Source organism: Arvicola amphibius, chromosome 6, assembly GCF_903992535.2.
Source record: "Arvicola amphibius chromosome 6, mArvAmp1.2, whole genome shotgun sequence".
Taxonomy (NCBI): Eukaryota; Metazoa; Chordata; class Mammalia; order Rodentia; family Cricetidae; genus Arvicola; species Arvicola amphibius.
The window spans coordinates 86,832,842-86,851,442 of record NC_052052.2 but is presented as its reverse complement, the minus strand read 5'-3'; the positions used below and the strand labels follow the sequence as shown (position 1 = coordinate 86,851,442).

The 18,601-nt window shown below is 37.0% G+C and overlaps 1 protein-coding gene across 2 annotated transcripts in view; it reads right to left on the bottom strand.

The window, feature by feature from the left end:
- Kif5b (kinesin family member 5B) overlaps window positions 1–18,601 on the bottom strand; it is a 48,237-nt gene that overhangs the window by 15,153 nt on the left and 14,483 nt on the right. For both annotated transcript variants that reach the window (XM_038332923.2, XM_038332925.2), the window contains exons 3-15: window positions 17,524–17,597; window positions 16,417–16,521; window positions 15,767–15,815; window positions 15,152–15,207; window positions 14,975–15,062; window positions 14,763–14,887; window positions 12,692–12,796; window positions 12,160–12,305; window positions 11,196–11,344; window positions 9,534–9,727; window positions 7,997–8,065; window positions 4,018–4,224; window positions 1,221–1,364 (exon numbers count right to left, since the gene is read on the bottom strand). In XM_038332923.2, coding sequence (XP_038188851.1) covers window positions 1,221–1,364; window positions 4,018–4,224; window positions 7,997–8,065; window positions 9,534–9,727; window positions 11,196–11,344; window positions 12,160–12,305; window positions 12,692–12,796; window positions 14,763–14,887; window positions 14,975–15,062; window positions 15,152–15,207; window positions 15,767–15,815; window positions 16,417–16,521; window positions 17,524–17,597 — 1,511 coding nt within the window. The remainder of the gene's footprint in view (window positions 1–1,220; window positions 1,365–4,017; window positions 4,225–7,996; window positions 8,066–9,533; window positions 9,728–11,195; window positions 11,345–12,159; window positions 12,306–12,691; window positions 12,797–14,762; window positions 14,888–14,974; window positions 15,063–15,151; window positions 15,208–15,766; window positions 15,816–16,416; window positions 16,522–17,523; window positions 17,598–18,601) is intronic.

Genomic DNA, 18,601 nt, shown 5'->3' with positions numbered 1-18,601 from the left:
TCAAGAGCAGAGGATCTCTGTGGCAAGGAAGCCAGCTAACTGAGCTCCAGGTTCAGTGAAAGACATGTCTTAAGAACTAAGGGGAGTGGGAATAAGGAAGACACCTGATGCTGACCTCTGTCCTCCACACACATCCATGAACACACATATTATTTTTAAAAAAGTACAAGTAACAATAGGTCAATTCATTTATGAGCTTTCTCCCTGAGCTAATTTACTAGTTTCTAATCAAATACATACACAAATAGATATTTAAAAATTATTTACCATCAATATCAACATGCACATGTGTGATGTGTTTAAATGCCAACGTGCAGGTGATACTGTGCATGAAGTCAGTTCTCTCCCTCCACCATGGGTTCCATGGATCAAATTCAGGATTATGTGGTAAGCACTTTTACCCACTAAGCCACCTCACCAGCCCAGTAAGGTGATTTTTAAGTGACAAACCTTTACACATTTGAGAAAAGAATCCAATATGGCCCAATGAGGTTGCTTAGTGAATATTCTATTTCTGTACCCTGGGTTTACTCCTCCTGTTTCATCTATTTAAATCAGAGTTACGGGGCTGCAGACATGTCTCAGTGTTCATAGTGCTTGTTGTGGCTCCTCCAGGAGCTGAACTGGGTTGCCAGCATCCAATGGGGCATCACAACAGCCTATTAACTCTATTCCAAGGTATCTTCTGCTCTCCAGAGACAGATGTACACAAATACTAAAAATTCACACACAAACACAAATTAAAAAAAAAAACCCAAAATTGTAGTTAATACCACCTAACACACATTTATGAGGTTACCAGGTGTAACAAGAACTTTGTGGAAAAACAAACAACAGAACTGGGGATATAGCATAGTTAGTAAAACACAGAAGCCTGAGCATTTTTTTTAATCCACATTAAAAATACCAAAATTCAAAACAAAAACCAGCCAGGTGTAGTGGGCACATAATTGTATCCCCAGTTCTTGGGAGGAAGGTAGGTAAGGGTCCCTGTAGGAAATTCCAGGTCTCATTGGGAGACTTACTTTAAAAAACAAGGTAAGATACAAAGGAAAAGAAAACCCTAAAGTGAATGGGTGCTGAAGAACAATACCCAAGATTGATCTCTGACCTTCACACACACCTGAAAACACGTGCATCTTCCACTGCACAATAATGCATACACACAACAAAACAGGGAGCCACAGAAAATTACATGTAATAGTCAATAACCGCATTACCTTCACATCATTATTTCCTACAGCAATTCCTATTTCTGCGAGGTCTTTTAGTAATGATGCCATCATTTCAGCTGCTCGTTTCTTCTGGTGGTTGGTCATTTCCTTCAGTTTCTGAAGCTCAGCATCAATACTTGCTAAAGTTGCCTGCCAGAATGAAAATAGTATAGATGAGCTCTTCAAATATTCATTATAGTCCATACAAAAGCGTTTATTTCTTGCTTTGAGATTCTTGATCTATAATGAATAATGACAGTTCCTATCTCAAGCTTAAAAAATAAGACTTCATACTATGTAAAGCAGGCATGTTCTATTCATACATCCCAATAAAAGCTGGTATAAACTGTATCAATTCACTAAGTTCCTCAGGTTGGATTTTTTAATATAGAAGCGGGGAACTTCATATTAACTAGGTACTACTATCACCTACTACGTTTTGTTTACCTTTTAAAATTAGTCTGAGCAAATTAATGTTTAGAATGCTATTCCCTGGTTTTGGAGAACTGCTTTCTGCAGTGATATTTCATTTGTATTTTAATAAATAAAGCTTGCCTGAAGATCAGAAAACAAAACAGCCATGCAGGCCAGGCAGTGGTGGCACACAGCAGCCACACTAGTTAGCCATAGAGACCAGGAGGTGGGTGCACGCCTTTAATCCCAGCAGTAGAGAGGAATATAAAACAGGATGAGACAGGACTTGCTCTTTTTCAATCTGAAGACTTCATAGAGGTAAGAGCTCTCCAGTGGCTTGGCTGCTTCGCTTCCCTGATCTTCAGGTTGAACCCCAACCTGTCCCTGGGTTTTTATTATTCGTGCTACAGTTTTCTATGCAGTTAGTATGCTTCCTTTATTTACTTTGTACATGCCCACTAAAAAGAATCTACCTAATCATAATTATTCTTACTACTATGATATAAGCAATTACCTAGGAACTAATGATGAATCAATGTTATTGACTTAATTACTCTAACTGTACATTTAAAATATCTGGTTATCAGCTACAAAATCATCCCATTTTAAAGAGTATAATCCAGTTTGACCCATGTTAAAATGATACATCAAATTTCAAATGTAGCATTTTTAATGCAAATTTGCTGACTTTTAGTCAATATTTGAGTACAGGTGCCATCATTTCAACTGCCTGTTTCTTCTGCTGGTTGGTCATTTCCTTCAGTTTCTAGTTATCAGTACAACACTTCTCCCAGTTTACAATATACTAGCTCTACTCCATGTTTCATAATTCAGTATATACTGTTTCTACCAAAAATCAAACTCCCAGGTATTTTCTTTACTATCTAAACACAATACTGCTTGAATATAAAAGCAAAAACATCTGGAGATTTCAGTTCCACATCTGTGCTACAAATACAACAGTATTAAATACCAAAATCAGTGGACAAAGGCCAACTTACCACCTCTAAGATTCACCTGTTGTTTTGCCAAACAGCATTTAGGTTTGCTAAAATAATTCAACTGGGGAAGAATTATAACACTCTTAGATATTCCTGGCAACAAACTATGAAAACCTGACTGTTAACTTTGGAGATTAAAAACAGAAAACAAACATCTGAAGCAGTAAACCTTTATTTATAAGCTCTATGTCTTTTTAGATTTACTTTATTATTTTATGGGTATGAGTGTTGGTGGTTTGTGTGCCACTATGTGGGTGCCAGGAATCAAACCTGGTCCTGAAAGAGCAACAAATGCTTTAAAACACTGAGCCATCACTTCAGCCTTTCAAGGCACTATTTCGTAGCAACTCACAAAAGGCAAATCTCTTTTTTTTTCTTTTTTTTTTAAAGATTTATTTATTTATTAAGTATACAACAACATTCCTTCCATGTATGCTTGCATGCCAGAAGAGGGCACCAGATCTCATTATAGGTGGCTATGAGCCACCATGTGGTTGCTGGGAATTGAACTCAGGACCTCTGGAAGAGCAGTCAGTGCTCTTAACCTCTGAGCCATCTCTCCAGCCCCCAAGGCAAATCTCTTAAAGGTGTTATTTGATACATTTCGGGAGCAGTAAGCCTTTGTAAAGGCTTTATTTCTTAGTACTGACTAGTTTCTTTCAGACATGTGAGCACAGGTAGGAAAGATACGGCAGACACCAATACTGAATACATGTAGGTACTGATTTCTAAGCAGAAAGTCACATATTAACATCTGAAACATAGGATCAGTGTTGTTGAAATAATAGCTATTTGCTATTTCTGATGTCACTCCAGGAAGTAAGCAACCCACATAAATCTCCATCTGCTACATAACTTTGAGGTCCTATTCCTTGTGCAAGTAATGTACGCATGACATTCTGAATAACCCAATTAGATGGCACTTCCTCCCTCCCTTCCTCTCTCTTGGTTTTGCTGAGACAGGTGATCACTGTATAGTCCAGGCTGTCCTGGAATTTGCAGCTATCTCTGTCTCTCTTCCCTAGTGCTATAATTAAAGACATATGCCACAACATCTGGTTACATTTACTATTTTCTTATATGCATATTTCTTAATTTGAGTTTGATCATTGATAGTTTTACTATGTGTTATTTTTTCTAACATTAGAAATAGCCAACATCATTTAAATTAACAATTAAATTATGTATCAATATACTTTTAAGAATGAAAATTATAACCCTGTTGCTCTACCTCCTAGGGTTTATATGTAAGAAGTGAGGGTGAGACCCGACTGTCTTGAGAGCTGATGTTACCAATATCCTAGGCATACATAGAAATAGCTTACTAAAATAACTTTTCATTTAACATAACTTATACTTAAGTATAAAGAAAACCAAACTTATCTTACAGATTTTTGATTCAATTCATCACTAAGCAATTCATATTCCTTGGTTTTGTCTTCAACTTCCTGAGACTTCTGATCATAATTAACAGCCAGTTCCTCTAAGGCTTGTAAAACTTCCTTGACTTCCTCTTTGGAGGCATCATTTTCTGCTTGTAGGCGATTCAGTTCAGCTTGCATGTTATCTTGATCCCTTCTGGTTGATGCCAGAAGCTGTATGAAAGAGTGAGACAATATTCATTTGCTTAAAGATTTACAAAAATGTGAGATGAAAAGTAGCAACATTAAAGATGCTGATACTTTCTTCTTTAACAGATGCACGGAACACCTACTATGTGCAGGCACTGGGCTACACTTTGTGGAGTACAAAAAGGGAGAAAAGTAACACTCTGTCTTTGAGGAATCTACTAAACTGAAGTCCAGGAAAATAAGGGCAATACAAGGCAGAGTTTAATAGCATAGAAGAGACAGCAGACCAACTGGTACCATAAGATTGGTACCATAGAAAAGGAATATCTTTTTGGATGGTATTCCTGGAGAAGTTAGCTAAGAAGTAGACTTTAGTCATGTAAATAAATTTTAAAAAATTAAAAGAAAAAGGATTCTAGACTTGTGAGTACCATGCTTTAAACCTCAAGTCCAAGTCCAAAATGATTAGTTCTTTAAAAATCTAGATCTGGAGCTGGAGACATGATTCACACTTAAGAGCACCCGCTGTTCTTCCAGAAAATCTGAACTCAGAATCTAGCACCCATATCAGGAAGAACAAAATTGCCTCTAACTCCAATTTCAGGGAATCAAATGCCTTCTGTTCTCTAAGGGCACCAGGCACACACATGGTACACTCAGATATATACATGAAATCAAAGTAAATCATCTCTCAAGAACTTAGATCTGCTTTAACTAATGGTGGCCTCTAAGTTATGCCTCAGAGAAATATTTCAGCATATTAAAGCTTGAACTGGAGAGAAGAAAAAGGATCATCCAGGTCAGTTACTTTTCAGCAAAAACATTTGGAAATGCATGGGAATGTTAGTAATAGCTATTAATAGCATTAGAAAACAGGAATAATGAGTGCTAAATGTCCCACACAGTACACAGAACAGAAGAGTAAAAAATTATCAAATCCCAAATGCTAACAGCATCCCTCCAAGACCACTGCTATGGTTGAAGTAAATAAGAAGACACCAGGCATGGGCTCAATGTGGAGTTCCAGGCTAAAAAGCAAGACTGTGTCTCAATACTCCATAAAGATAAACTGATTTTCCTGATGACGGATATTCAGTCTACTGGAGCTTATAGTCTTTTCTATTCCTCCAGCCTCTCAAAACACCTTAAATAGGGACTATTTTGCAATTACCTCCATTGTATTGGGTGAAAAGAGGATCCAGACTAAATCATAAGAGAAACATGGGAGAAATAAGAAAAATGGCACAGATTGGGTGTAGGAAGACAGCATGAAGGAGTAAAAGTATGTTTATTCATGTGACATTCACATTTCAAAAAAAAGTCACATTGAAAATTACACAATTACTAACGACTGTGATGGCTATTCTTGGTTGTCAAATTGATTACATCTGGAATTAACTAAAACCCAAATAAATAGCTGGGTATACCTGTGAGGGATTTTCTTTTTTAAATTAAATCATTTGAAGTAGGAAGGCCCATTTCTAGTTCAGCTCTTTCAAGGTGAGACAATCCACCTTTAATCTGGGACATACTTTCCATGTAAGGACATAAAAGAAGGAAGTTTTTACTCTTTGCCTGCTTGCTCTCACTCTGGCTGGTAAGTTCATTCCTTCAAAGTAGGCATTAGGGACCACTTCTTTGCAGTTCTGTTGAATACCAGCTGAGACATCCAGCCTTGCAGACTGAACAACTAATAGATTCTTGGATATTCTGTTTAGTAGACAGCTGTTGTTAAACTAGCTGAACTACATTCTAAAGTAATGCATTCTAATAAATTCCCTACAAAGTTCTGTTCCTCTAGAGAACCCTAATTAATACAATGACTAAGTCAATGTGTTCAGAAACTATCTTTCATAATAATGTTTTAGTCCCAGCTTTTAAATTCTGAGTAACAACCTAGCATAGAGCTATGAAAAATGTATTAGTAGTAAAAGTTTCTGATCAATGACCAAAAGGAAACCAAAACTAATCAAGAACTAAATCAGGTGTTTCTGGCACACACACACACACACACACACACACACACACACACACACACACACACCACCTCCATTTTACAGCACGTAACTTGACAGTCTGAGGTATGAACATGTAATATGTAACCATCCCCAAGCCTGTATGATCAAAGAACTCTATTTAAATATCTGGGCTAAGGTCCCAAGATTGTATGTTATTAACGACAGTGTTTTTATTGTGCATATAAAGGTTTCTGCTCTTATAGAAATAAGGTGATTTAATTATGGAGAATAAAGACTTAATATTTTTCTACCATCACCTCCCAAAATATAAATATCAAATTTTATGGTGATATTATTTTAGACTATTATTCTCCCAATACATAAATATCTAATTTATGGTGATATTGTTGTTGTTGTTGTTTTTCAAGATAGGGGTTCTCTGTGTAGTCCTGGATGTCTCTGAATTCGATCTATAGATCAGGCTGGCCTTGAACTCAAGAGATCTGCCTCTCTCTGCCTCCTGAGTGCTGGGATTCCATGCATGCACTTCTACCACCAGGCTAGAATACTTGATTTTAAAAACTGGCATGAGGTTGGGCAGTGGTGGGCACAACTTTAATACCAGAGCTTGGGAGGCAGAGGCAGGCCAATCTCTGTGAATCTGAGGCCAATGTGATCTACATAATCGAGTTCCAGGACAGTCAGAGCTGTTACACAGAGAACCCTGTCTCAAAAGACAAAAACAAAAGGTGAGGCATTCATTAGTATTCAAATCTGCTTTCATCTTTAATAGCAAGAATAAATGCATACCAAAGAACTGTTCTAAAATAAATTTCTTTATGATTCATTATATGTAAATGTATGGTTTATATACCTATTATACTGGCTGGTTGTTTGTTGTTTTGTTGAGAGAGCGTTTCTCTGTGTAGCCTTGGCTGTCCTGAAACTTGCTCTAGTAGACCAGGCTGGACTCAAAGTAAGTGATCCACTCACTTGCTTCTGCCTCCTAAGTACTGGGATTAAAGGCATGTGCCACCACTGTCCAGCATGTTGGCTTCTTTAAAAAAAAGATTTATTTATTTTTTATTTTATGTACACTGGGTGTTCTGACTGCATGTTTGAGTGAGGGTGTCAGATCCCCTAGAACTGGAATTACATACAGTTGGGAGCTGCCATGTGGGTGCTGGGAATCGAAGAGCAGCCAGAGCTTTTAATCGCTGAGCCATCTCTTCAACCCAGCTGGCTATGACAATTTGATGCAAGTTAGATTCATTTCAGAAGAGGGAACCTCAACTGAGAAAATGTCCCTACCAGACAGGCCTGTGGGCAAGGCTACGGTGAATTTTCTTGACTGATGATTGATGTGAGTAGAAATCAGGCTGAGCAAGCCATAAGAAGTCCAGTTAAAAAGCTCAAAGACATACGGTGGTCCAAAACTTCACTACTGTTGTTTCTGAGAAAGTGTCTCACTATGAAGTTTTTGCTAACCTTAAATTTGGAATTCCCCTGCCATATTACCTCTACTTCTGAGATTATAGGCTTATGATGATTATAAATCACTACAGCTGGCAAAAATAAACATTTTGTAGAAGCTGTCTTCTCCCTTCCATAAAAGGAAACTCAAACTTCAAAACCGAGCAACAAAAAGCATTTAAAGGAGGAAATCAGTCTCTGCTTCATTCAATATAAGCAATGATTAATCTCACAGTACACTGACAATTAAGCATGCACACACTCAACAACTTTAAAAGTGTAATACTTAACATAATCTGAGCTCCATAGATTCCTTTATCTTCAGATGATAAACACTAAAGCTTTGCTGAAAGCACTTAACTCACCTCTTCCTGATCCAACATTTGCGTCTTCAATTTCTCCACCAGTTGACTTTGTTGATTAATCTCTTCATCCTAAAAATGTAAAGGATCCCATTAGCAAAGTGGACTATAATGTGGCTTGTTTCCCAAAACCAACTCCTCCAAAACAGTCCACAGAATGTTTTGTTTTTTGAGACCAGGTTTCTATGTGTAGCCCTGGCTGTCCTGGAACTCTCCCTATAGACCAGGCTGACCTTAAACTCAAAGAGATCCGCCTGCCTCTGCCTCCCAAATCCAAGTGCTGGAATTAAAGGTATGCGCCACCACCACCTGAATTAAATTCCTAAGGAAAATTGAAAAGGGAAGGCTTTTCTTCATTAATAATGTGCCATTTGCTGTACAACCAAGAAAAGGTCCAAAGTTTATGGAATAACTTTAAAGGCTAAAAAAATTAGTTATTATTTAAGTTACTACGGAAAATAATGGTTATGTAGTCTCTTCAAAACCCAAAACCATTGGGTGGTGGTGATACATGCTTTTAATCCCAGCACTTGGGAGGCGGAGGTAGGTGGACCTCTGAGTTTGAGGCCAGCCTGCCTGATTTACAGAGTAAGTTTCAGGAGCCAGAGTTGCACAGGGAAACCTGTTTCACAAAACCAACCAACCAACCAACCAAAACAAAACACACATACACAAAACATAAACCACAAACCAAATCAAATCAAACTATGTTCTATTTCCACTGTGTTTATGCCTGTCTTTTTGCTAAGTGATGTAAGCAGGAAAGATAAAAACCCTCTATTCTTGGTTCTTTCCTCTCTTCTCTTCCATGATCTGAGGGTCTTCAGATCCCTAATTTTAAATGGTTGCTTCATTATGATTCTTCAGTGACCCAATGCCAAATTATCCTATTACATTTTGTCTGTTTTTAAGGGGTAGGTAGGATGTCCAGATCATTCTAGGCAAGTAGCATGCACTCTACCAAGGAGCCATGTTCTGATTTTTTTTTGTTGTTGTTGTTTGTTTTTAAAATAGGGTATCTCCAGCTGGCCTCAAACTGGTGATTCTCCTGCATTAGCTTCTTGTATGCTAGTATTATAGGTATGCCCCCATCATATAGAGCAGTTTGTTTATATACAATTTCTACACAGAACTGATATTGTATTTTCTTTCCCTGGTGTTGCTAATGGAATTCAAAGCCCCATGCAATGCAAACATTCTACGACTTAACTATATCCCCAAGCCCTTGAAGTCAGCTTTTAAATTTTCCGTTAACATGATTCCCCAGTCCCCTACAATCACCGTGGGTTTCATACAGCCAGGTTGGCTTAAAATCACTATATAATCAAGGCTAGCATATTCCTGGTCCTCCTGCCTCCACCTCCTAAGTGCAAGAATTTCAGCATGTTCCATCACACCTGGCAATATCATGGCTTTCTAAAAGCTAACAGAAATAAAGGAAGATGTAGACCACAAGGAACCTTAAAATTGAAATTAAATAAAAATACTGATCAACAGTATTATAAAACAGAGAACATAAAACAAGGTATATGAAATCTACCTTGTCATCAAGTTGTTTATACAACTTAGCGATTTCTTCTTCACACTTCCTTCTTTCAGCATCTGTAAAACTGCCAGCTACTCCAATTGCAGCCGCTGGTTTATCATTGGTAATAGTAATATCTTTATCTGCCGTGAAAGCCTCCAAATTGGCTTTCTCTTTGTCAAACTGCTCATCAACAGGCACTGTCTCCCCTAAAATAAGACAATGAGATGGTTACTACAAATCTGCACATCAAAAACTCGCACACACTCTTTTCCCTCTGCTCGTCTGACCAAGTATGCTGTCGGTGTTCTCTACAGCCATTTTTAGCACAGAGTTGTTTGAGCTTTAAAATGTACTTTAATTTCTCGGGTAAATTTCTCATTCTAGTCAATGTTTTCATTTCCTTCAACCGTCTTTCTATACTTTGCAATTTTCAGAGCTTGGTTACAACAGCTACTCTGAATCATTAGGTGATTTGCTCATCTCTATTTCTTCAGGGTCAACCATCGGCACTTTCTTTTATATCCCCACAGTGCCATGTTTTCCTGAATGATCCTTATCATACATGATGTCAGCATTTGAAGAACTACATACTTATTCTAGCTTTTGCAGATTATATTTGTTCAAGAAAGACCAGCAACAGTCAGCCCATCCAGAGATGCTGGACATAATATTACATATGGTTCAAAAGCCCGGGTCTTCTGCAGTGGTGCACCAATGAGGCCTGTCTGCTGCTGAGAGCTATCCAAATCCTGGGATTGCTGATGCTGGAGACAAGAGTCCATTTAGCAGACGTAAAGCCTGAGGCTGTTAAGTTCCCACCTGGCACTGGGATGGGACTGTAGGCATCTGTGTGAGATATAATGTAGAGGGGGTCTAATGTACACTTATTTCCTTTGCTTTCTCCCTATCTTGGGTAAGGAATACGGAGACAAAAGAAATCTAAAAGATTCATTGAAACTTTGCTTATTATTAAACTCTATCAAGTTCTATTTTTCACCTGTTATTAAGATTAATGTTTTCGCAAAGGGTGATGGGTAGCAAGTCCCATTTCACAAGCCTTCTCTGTTCCTCCCTTTTACTCAATGTCAGCAGCTCTTACCAACTTTTCTCTCTGCTCTGTTCTTGAGGTTTCTGTTTGTTTTTGAGATTAGTAGAGTCCTGTCATGTAGAGCAGACCTTGTCTTACAAAAGCTGGGACCAAAATCGTGTGCTGCCACTCACACCCCAGCTATGTTTCATATATAAATATATATAAATGTGTGTGTGTGTGTAAGTATGTATACATATTTTATACAAGGCACTGTTACATAGGCTAGGCAGGGCCAAACTTAAAAAGTCATTGAGGCTCTGCTTCCCAATGCTACACGTGTACCACAACAGAGCTCTGTCCCTAAGATCTGGACATCTGGCATTTCCACTGATCTTACTCGCTTCTCTGAAATCCATCAAATCTTGCCTGTTACTGACTCCTTTTCTAACCTAGGTGCCTTACGATACTATAGCAGCTTTGTTAAATAAACATATAATGACAGATTGTGATCTTTACTTGAAGATGGAAACCTGCTTAAAAACTGAAAACAGGTTTTATTTTCATTTAGCATTCCTGTAAAAATCTCAAGTATGTAAAATAGCCCCAAGGGAGAAAATTTAAATGACAAATCCTTAAATTATTACCATTACGCCATCGGTTGAGTTCATTTTCAAGCCACTGGATGGTGTTTCGTAGAGTCTTATTTTTTTCCTTTTCTTTCTCATACTTCTTCTTCCACTGCTCTGCAGTTAACTCTACATTGACACAGACTGTGTTCTTAATTGTTTTGGCCCTAAGAGATGCAATTATGGAAATAATTAAGGAAGAGTAGTAATTACAAAAAAGAGGCTATGACTGAAAGTATTTTTAGTTGACATCCCTATTTATAGCTAAGTAACAATTTGTCCAAGATTATCTATTTTTTCTTAGAATAAACAACAAAAGATATCACATAAGAGTATTTTCTATTGACAACCCAAATAAACTTGTCAACCCTAAGTCTTTGGTAATATTAAACAAAAACACACAAACAATCAAAACTAAGAAAATATACTTATTATTATTGCAGCTCTAAGATAATGTTGTTGATTTTCCTATAGTAGCCATTTCATGTGCATTACTTTGAGTCTGTTAGTTATGTCAGTGAACTTAATACAGGCTTATAAATAGACAAGCTTTTACTTGTCTATTATCATCTGGTTCAAATGTTTACTTTCATCAACGGGAAATTAAATTCCCACAAAAATGTGACTAAATTTCAAAATTAATTTTAATGTTTATGAAAAGTCAAAGCTCATTAGTCTAAAATAAGGGATGTAATATATATTACCTATATCCTACTTGAAAAGTACAGGATCTAGCTCTCTGATAAAAATGTATAGATTTGGATTTGAGTAGTAGCTATCTGACATAATAACCTTTATGCACAAGTATCTTTAGACTTTGTTTTTTGTTTTGCTTTGTTTTGTTTTTTGAGACAGGATCTGTTTTTATAGCCCTGAGTGGCCTCGAACTCACAGAGATCTGCCTGCTTCTACCTCCTGAATGCTGGTATGAAAGGTGTGTGCGACCACTGTCTGGCCTTAGATTTTGTATTTGACCACAAACCTTTGACCAAAGAGGAGTGTTGATTTTGTTTCAGACTCATTGTACGATGACGGAGAGCAGCAGATGACAATAGTGGTCCTGCAGTTGCCACCTAGTGAGTCTTGAAGAATTCTGGTCATTTTACTATCTCGATATGGAACGTAGGTCTACAAACAGAAACCAAGAAAACACAAAACCAGTGAGTTTTTGTACAATAAAAATTGTTCTATAACTTTTCTTTCTTTCTCTCTCTCTCCCCATTTTTAAATTATTATTATTGTGGTGTTTTAAGACAGGGTTTCTCTGTGTACAGCTCTCTCTGCCTCCCGAGTGCTAGGGTTAAGTTCTATAACTCTAAATTATCCCACTTCTGCATTGTGATCAGACATGCTTTCCCAGGCCTGGCTGGTATATTTATTTTAACTATTTGCTTTCAAGATAGGTGCTAGGATTCACATACTAAGCTCAGAAGACAGCATATACACTTATTAAGATTGACATTTCTGCACATGTATAGTCTCAGAACAGGGAACTAACAGGCATGTATACTCACACTGCCCTCTGCCAAAGCAGAAATGACATTTCCAAGTGCTGAAAGTGATTTGTTGATGTTCTTAGCTTCATCTAGCACAGCACCTTCAGCTCCAGTTTTACTGACCTATGAAAAAGATTACACAATAATAAAGCAAATGTATATTAATTTAAGGTAATTTTCTTCCAATTTTCTAAAAAGTCATCAATAAACAGCAGTATAAAATTACAGAGGAAAAATGGTATTCATACTGAGGAACTAAGATTCCTTGCACACTTACTATTATTCTAAGAACCCGGTCAAACAACTAATTGTATAATAATGTGATTAAAGAAATATTAAATGTTTTTAGAGTGCTTTTGACAGTAACAAATTTAAATTTAAATTTGTAGTTCTCATTGTTAATCTCTTTGCTACATTAGGAAATAAGAAACTATAGTGGTATAGTATTTGTATTTTAATAAATAAAGCTTGCCTGAAAATCAAGAGCACAAAACTAGTCAGCAGTAGAGGCCAGGCAGTGGTGGCACACATCTTTTATCCCAGCACTAGAGAGGAAGATAGGATGGAAGGAGACTGGTCTCATTCTCAGTCTCAGTTTGAGCATTTGGGAAAGCAGGATTGTCCATTTTAGTCTGAGATAGAGGTAAGAGTCAGTGGCTGGCCACTTTGCTTTTCTGATCTTCAGCCTGAACCCCAATATCTGTCTCTTGTTTTTATTAATTGTGCTACAAGAAACTGAAAATCACCGAAGTTTAAAAGATGTCATAACTGGTAAAAATAAAAAAACACAGTTCTAAAATACTACATAAGCTAATCTGTGATTTAAAAAACAAGTACACAAACAATTAAAAAAAAAACCAAGGACACTATACTTATTTTTTGTAGACTAAAATTAGAATCATATAGTACCATAATAAAGCAAAAATCCCCGTTGGTACAGTTGACCCTCCTATATCCACATGTGTTGTGGAATATTAGTTGAAAATGTGTTACATTTGTTTGTGTTGTAGAATATTTGTATAATGATGCAAGTAAGTGTTGCATTCTTTTATGATGCATTTGCTTAACTCTGTGAAGCTCTGTGAAGCCTGTCTAAAACAACTACTGGTCTAATAAGGAGCTGAACAGCCAGTAGCTAGGCAGAAGAGAGAAATAGGCGGGGCTGCCAGGCAGAGAATAAATAGGAATAGAACAAGGGAGGAAGGGAGAAAAGGAGGATGCTAGGGGCCAGTCATCTAGCCACCCCGTCAGAGACAGAATAAGAAGGAAAGAAAAGATAAACAGAATAGAGAAAGGTAAAAAGGCACAGAGGCAAAAGGTAGATAGGATAATTTAAGAAAAGCTGGCTAGAAATAAGCCAAGCTAAGGCCAGGCATTCACAAGTAAGAATAAGCCTTCTATATTTATTTAGGAGCTGAGTGGCAGGCCCCCAAAGAACAAAGAGTAATAAAAACAACTACACCCATGAACTCAACTAGTCAAAGATAAGAAACATTCCAAAACAAACTGCATTTGTATTGACTATATATGAACTTAATCTCTGGTCAACAGTCTCTAAACAATATAGTTTACCATCCACTTATGTGGTCTTTATACTACAATAGATATTAGTAGTAATCTAGAGAGTACTAATATACAAAAGAATGTGTGTAGGGTCTATGCAAACACTGTATGTTTTATAAGTGACCTGAGCACCTGTGGATGTTGGTATATTAATGAGGGTGGTGTGAGTGGTCCTAAACCAATGCCCCAAGATACCAAGGGACAACTGTAAAACCAAACCAGAAAGGTTGCAGACAGGGATAGAGAATAAAATTGTAAGGGCATGTTAACAATTTGTCAATAAGGAAATACATCTTAATTCAAACAGTGTATCTACTGACTGAATCAAATACAGTCAATTACAGTGACTTAGAAACAGGTTATTCAGTTATCATATAGCACTGGTATCAACAGTTAAAACGTTCAGATTACCAAGTCCAATTTCACAAGTTCTCAAGATACAATAATAGGTAGCATATAATTTCAATTCAAAGTAAAGTTTACAGAAATGCCTAAGTATCTATCAGAATTTCAAGAGAGGGTTTACCTTTTCACTGCCAGCTAAATCAACCAGATAAAGCTTTCCACTCAGTTTCTGTTCCGTTTGTGTATTCTCTTGTTTTACATTAATCAGAAATATACTGTGACTTCTAGAGCTATGTTCATTCATATCTGCAACAAAATTAGTAAGCAACTATAAATACAGTTCTTTCACTAATAATTTCCCATATGCATTATTTTATATAATCTTCCACTTACTTGTGACTGCTACGTGTCTGTTGGATTTCCCTTCATCTATGGTATCCATCACTTCATCTGGACTACATACGAAACGCTCTGTGCACCCCTAAGGAATAATTTAAAATGTAGTATTAGTATCCTTTTAAAAAAACCTCTTACTGGGCTTTCCACAGTAATCATTCCTTCTATAAGTACCTTTACATAAGGAACACGGTTTTTGTCTTCATGGACTGAAAGGTTGGTCTTTGAAACTGAAACAGAAAGGCTGTATTATTAGCAAGATCACCTAAACTCTGGCTTCCCTTAGCAGTACAACAGGAGGAAAACTTAAAAAAATATGTATTATACATATTATATTATATATGTATTACTATAAAGATAGTATCTGGAAACTAAAGTAACAATATAGAATTTAGATCCATTCAGACCTCTACCACTCACATTTTATAAATAAGAACATTAGGCCTGAGGGAAGAACAACGCATCTAACAACTGAGACTAACATTTGGTTTAAGCGTACAACTTTTAGTTTAAAGTTCTCATTATCACTTAAGAATTGCCCATATGATGGCAGCTCATGTTCAGGTTCCCTTCTAGCTACAAAAGCTATTCCTTTACTTCTTAATAAACTTTGCTTGCCTTTAAAAATAAATTAAAAAATTGTCTTTAAAAAAAAATTTAAACAAATTTAAGTGCCCATATGCTGTAAGTTATCCTATGTACAATATGTCACTTCATGTTACTAAGAACATCTATTACTAGAAGAGCAATAGGTACTACTAAAATTATTAGAGCAATAATTTAACTTACCATCTAACAGGTCCCTTATCTTATCCAGATATATTTCAAAATATGAAACCTAAAGCACAAACAAAGAAAAACTCAATTCACCAAAACTACAACAGTGTTCTCACTTTATAAACAACGCAGTCTAAGTGACTGATATGCAGACTAGGACGCCACACCAGCAGCAGTGCACACGCTAACAGGGAAATGTGAGCAACAAGGCTGCTGGAAGAATGAGAAGCCCGTTTCTGTTACAAATCACCCACAACGGACAGAACAGTTGAGTGTGATGGGAATCCTACAGGGAGAGGAGCTAAGAACAGATTTAGCTAACCCAGACAGTCATCTAATGGCATATGAACTAGAACCAGCTTGCTAACTCTAATGATCCTTCAACCTTATCTACCTATAACAACTTTTTTTTTTGTTTTTTTGTTTTTTTTTTTTTTTTTTTTGTTTTTCGAGACAGGGTTTCCCTGTAGTTTCTAGAGCCTGTCCTGGAGCTAGCTCTTGTAGACCAGGCTGGCCTCGAACTCAGAGATCTGCCTGCCTCTGCCTCCCGAGTGCTGGGATTAAAGGCGTGCGTCACCACCGCCCGGCCCTATAACAACTTTTTGAAATTGACTTTAAGAAAGCAGCTATTTTGGAAAATAACTTTTCCCATTGAAATTTACCTTAATATGAAATTCCAAATTTTCATCCATCGAGTAAATATAATTAAAAATATCTTGCACTATTCTTGGAATAATACCCATGCCTTCTGGATCATGTAGTTTACCCTGCATGAAAAGAAAAGCAGAATTTTTAAAAAATTTTATGAGATAAATTAAAAACAAAACATTTGACTCTTTAATCAGATAAGAACTATGTCTGGCTTTTTCTTTTGGTAGAAGTTGTTCTATAAATAATTAAGAATTTCAGCTATTACATATAATATGTATAACCATAAACCAACTAAGTTCTTCTTTCTTTTTCTTTTTATGAGGCAGGGTTTCTCTGTATAGTCCTGGCTATCCTGGATTTTGCTCTGTAGACCACATTCGCCTCAAACTCAGAGATCTGTCTGTCTCTGCCTTCAAGTGCTAAGACTAAAGGCATGCACCACCACCATTTAGCCACCAACTAAATTCTTTAAGTACTAGATTTAGATCATTTGCATTTGTAAAATAAACAGAAGATTTTAATTTCTTTCCATATAAATACACATTATTTTCTATACTAAATCAAATTTATGCAAATACTAGGAATGTCTTTATTTCTATTATTTTATGAAAATTACAAAAATAAGTTGTCATTTACTTTATACAGTACATTCAGATAAGTGATAAACCCAGATGGCCTGCAGCAGGGATCTCAGGCTGTTTTCTAGGAACGAAGTCAGAAAAGGACAGCCATATCTAGTATTAAAGAACAGAACTGAGAAGGGAGGGGATAATCTTATTAGAAAAGTATAGCAGATATTCAGGGGACATTAGTCACTTATAATCATCTAAATTTTCCCACATTGTAGAAAAACAAATGTTTAATTCTAAAATGTTCCTTATCTTATAGTTACACTAATCAGTAAAAGAAGACTTCATAATACAAAATATAGGTACAGGTTACTAATCAAGCTCAGGAGCTAATTAGAATCCAACACTTCTGAATCATTTGTATGAGAAAAGACAATAAAGTGTAAACAAAAACATTTAAGCATGATGAATTAACTGCAAGAAATCAAAATGGATGAGTTAGTTATCTATGCTGCAAACTATATTCAAGCAAAGATTATGAAATGTTACCTCCATTGTGTGTGTCTTCCCAGATGATGTTTGCCCATATGCAAATATTGTTCCATTGTAGCCCTCAAGAACATCTGTGAAAAAACAAAAGACCTTGTATTTCCGGGACATTAAATAAAGTACTTAAGAAAGTGATTAAAGTTTAATATGTAGAGTGTTTATACGGTCATCAAAAGAATGCATGGAGAGATGGCTAGTTTATGTCAACTTGACACAAGCTATAGTCATCTCAGAGAAGGGAACCTCAATTAGGAAAATGCCTCCATATGATCTGGCTATAGGCAGGCCTGTATATCATTTTAATTTTTTTGCATTTTTTTTGACAGGGTTTTTCTCTATAGCTTTGGAGCCTGTCCTGGAACTTGCTCTGTAGACCAGGCTGGCCTCAGAGATCTGCCTGCCTCTGCCTCCCGAGTGCTGGGATTAAAGGCTGTGTACCACTACCGCCCGGCAGTAGGTAATTTTCTTTTCTTAATTAGTGATTGATATGGAAGGACCCAGCCCACTGTGGGTGAGGCTACCTCTGGCTGGTGGATCTGGGTTCTATTAGAAAGTAGGTTGAGCAGTCAGGCCCTGGTGGTGCATGCTTGTAATCTCAGCTTCGGGGTGGGGATGGCGGACAGAGACAGGCTAATGTCTGTGTATTCAAGGCCAGACTGATCTACAAAGTGAGTTCCAGTATAGCCAGGGCTGTTACTGTCTTGAGGGTGAGGGAAGCGGGGTGGGAAGAAGGCTAAGCAAGCCATGAAAAGTAAGGCAGTAAGCAATACTCCCATGACCTATGCATGAGCTGCTCCTGCCTCCAGGTTCCTCCTCACTGCTTTTGATGATGAACTGGTATCTAAAACTGTGAGTGAAATAAACCCTATTTTCCCCAAGTTGTTTTTGGTCATGGTGTTTCATGACAAAAACAGTAACCCTACTTAAGACAGATGATTTAGTTGTTAAGGGCGCTTCCTGTTCTTCCACAGGACCCAAATTCAGTTCCCAACATCCACATAGGGTGGCTCAGAACCACCTGTAACTCTTTCTCCAGGCAATCTAAAGACTCTGGCCTCTAGGGGAATCTGCACTCACT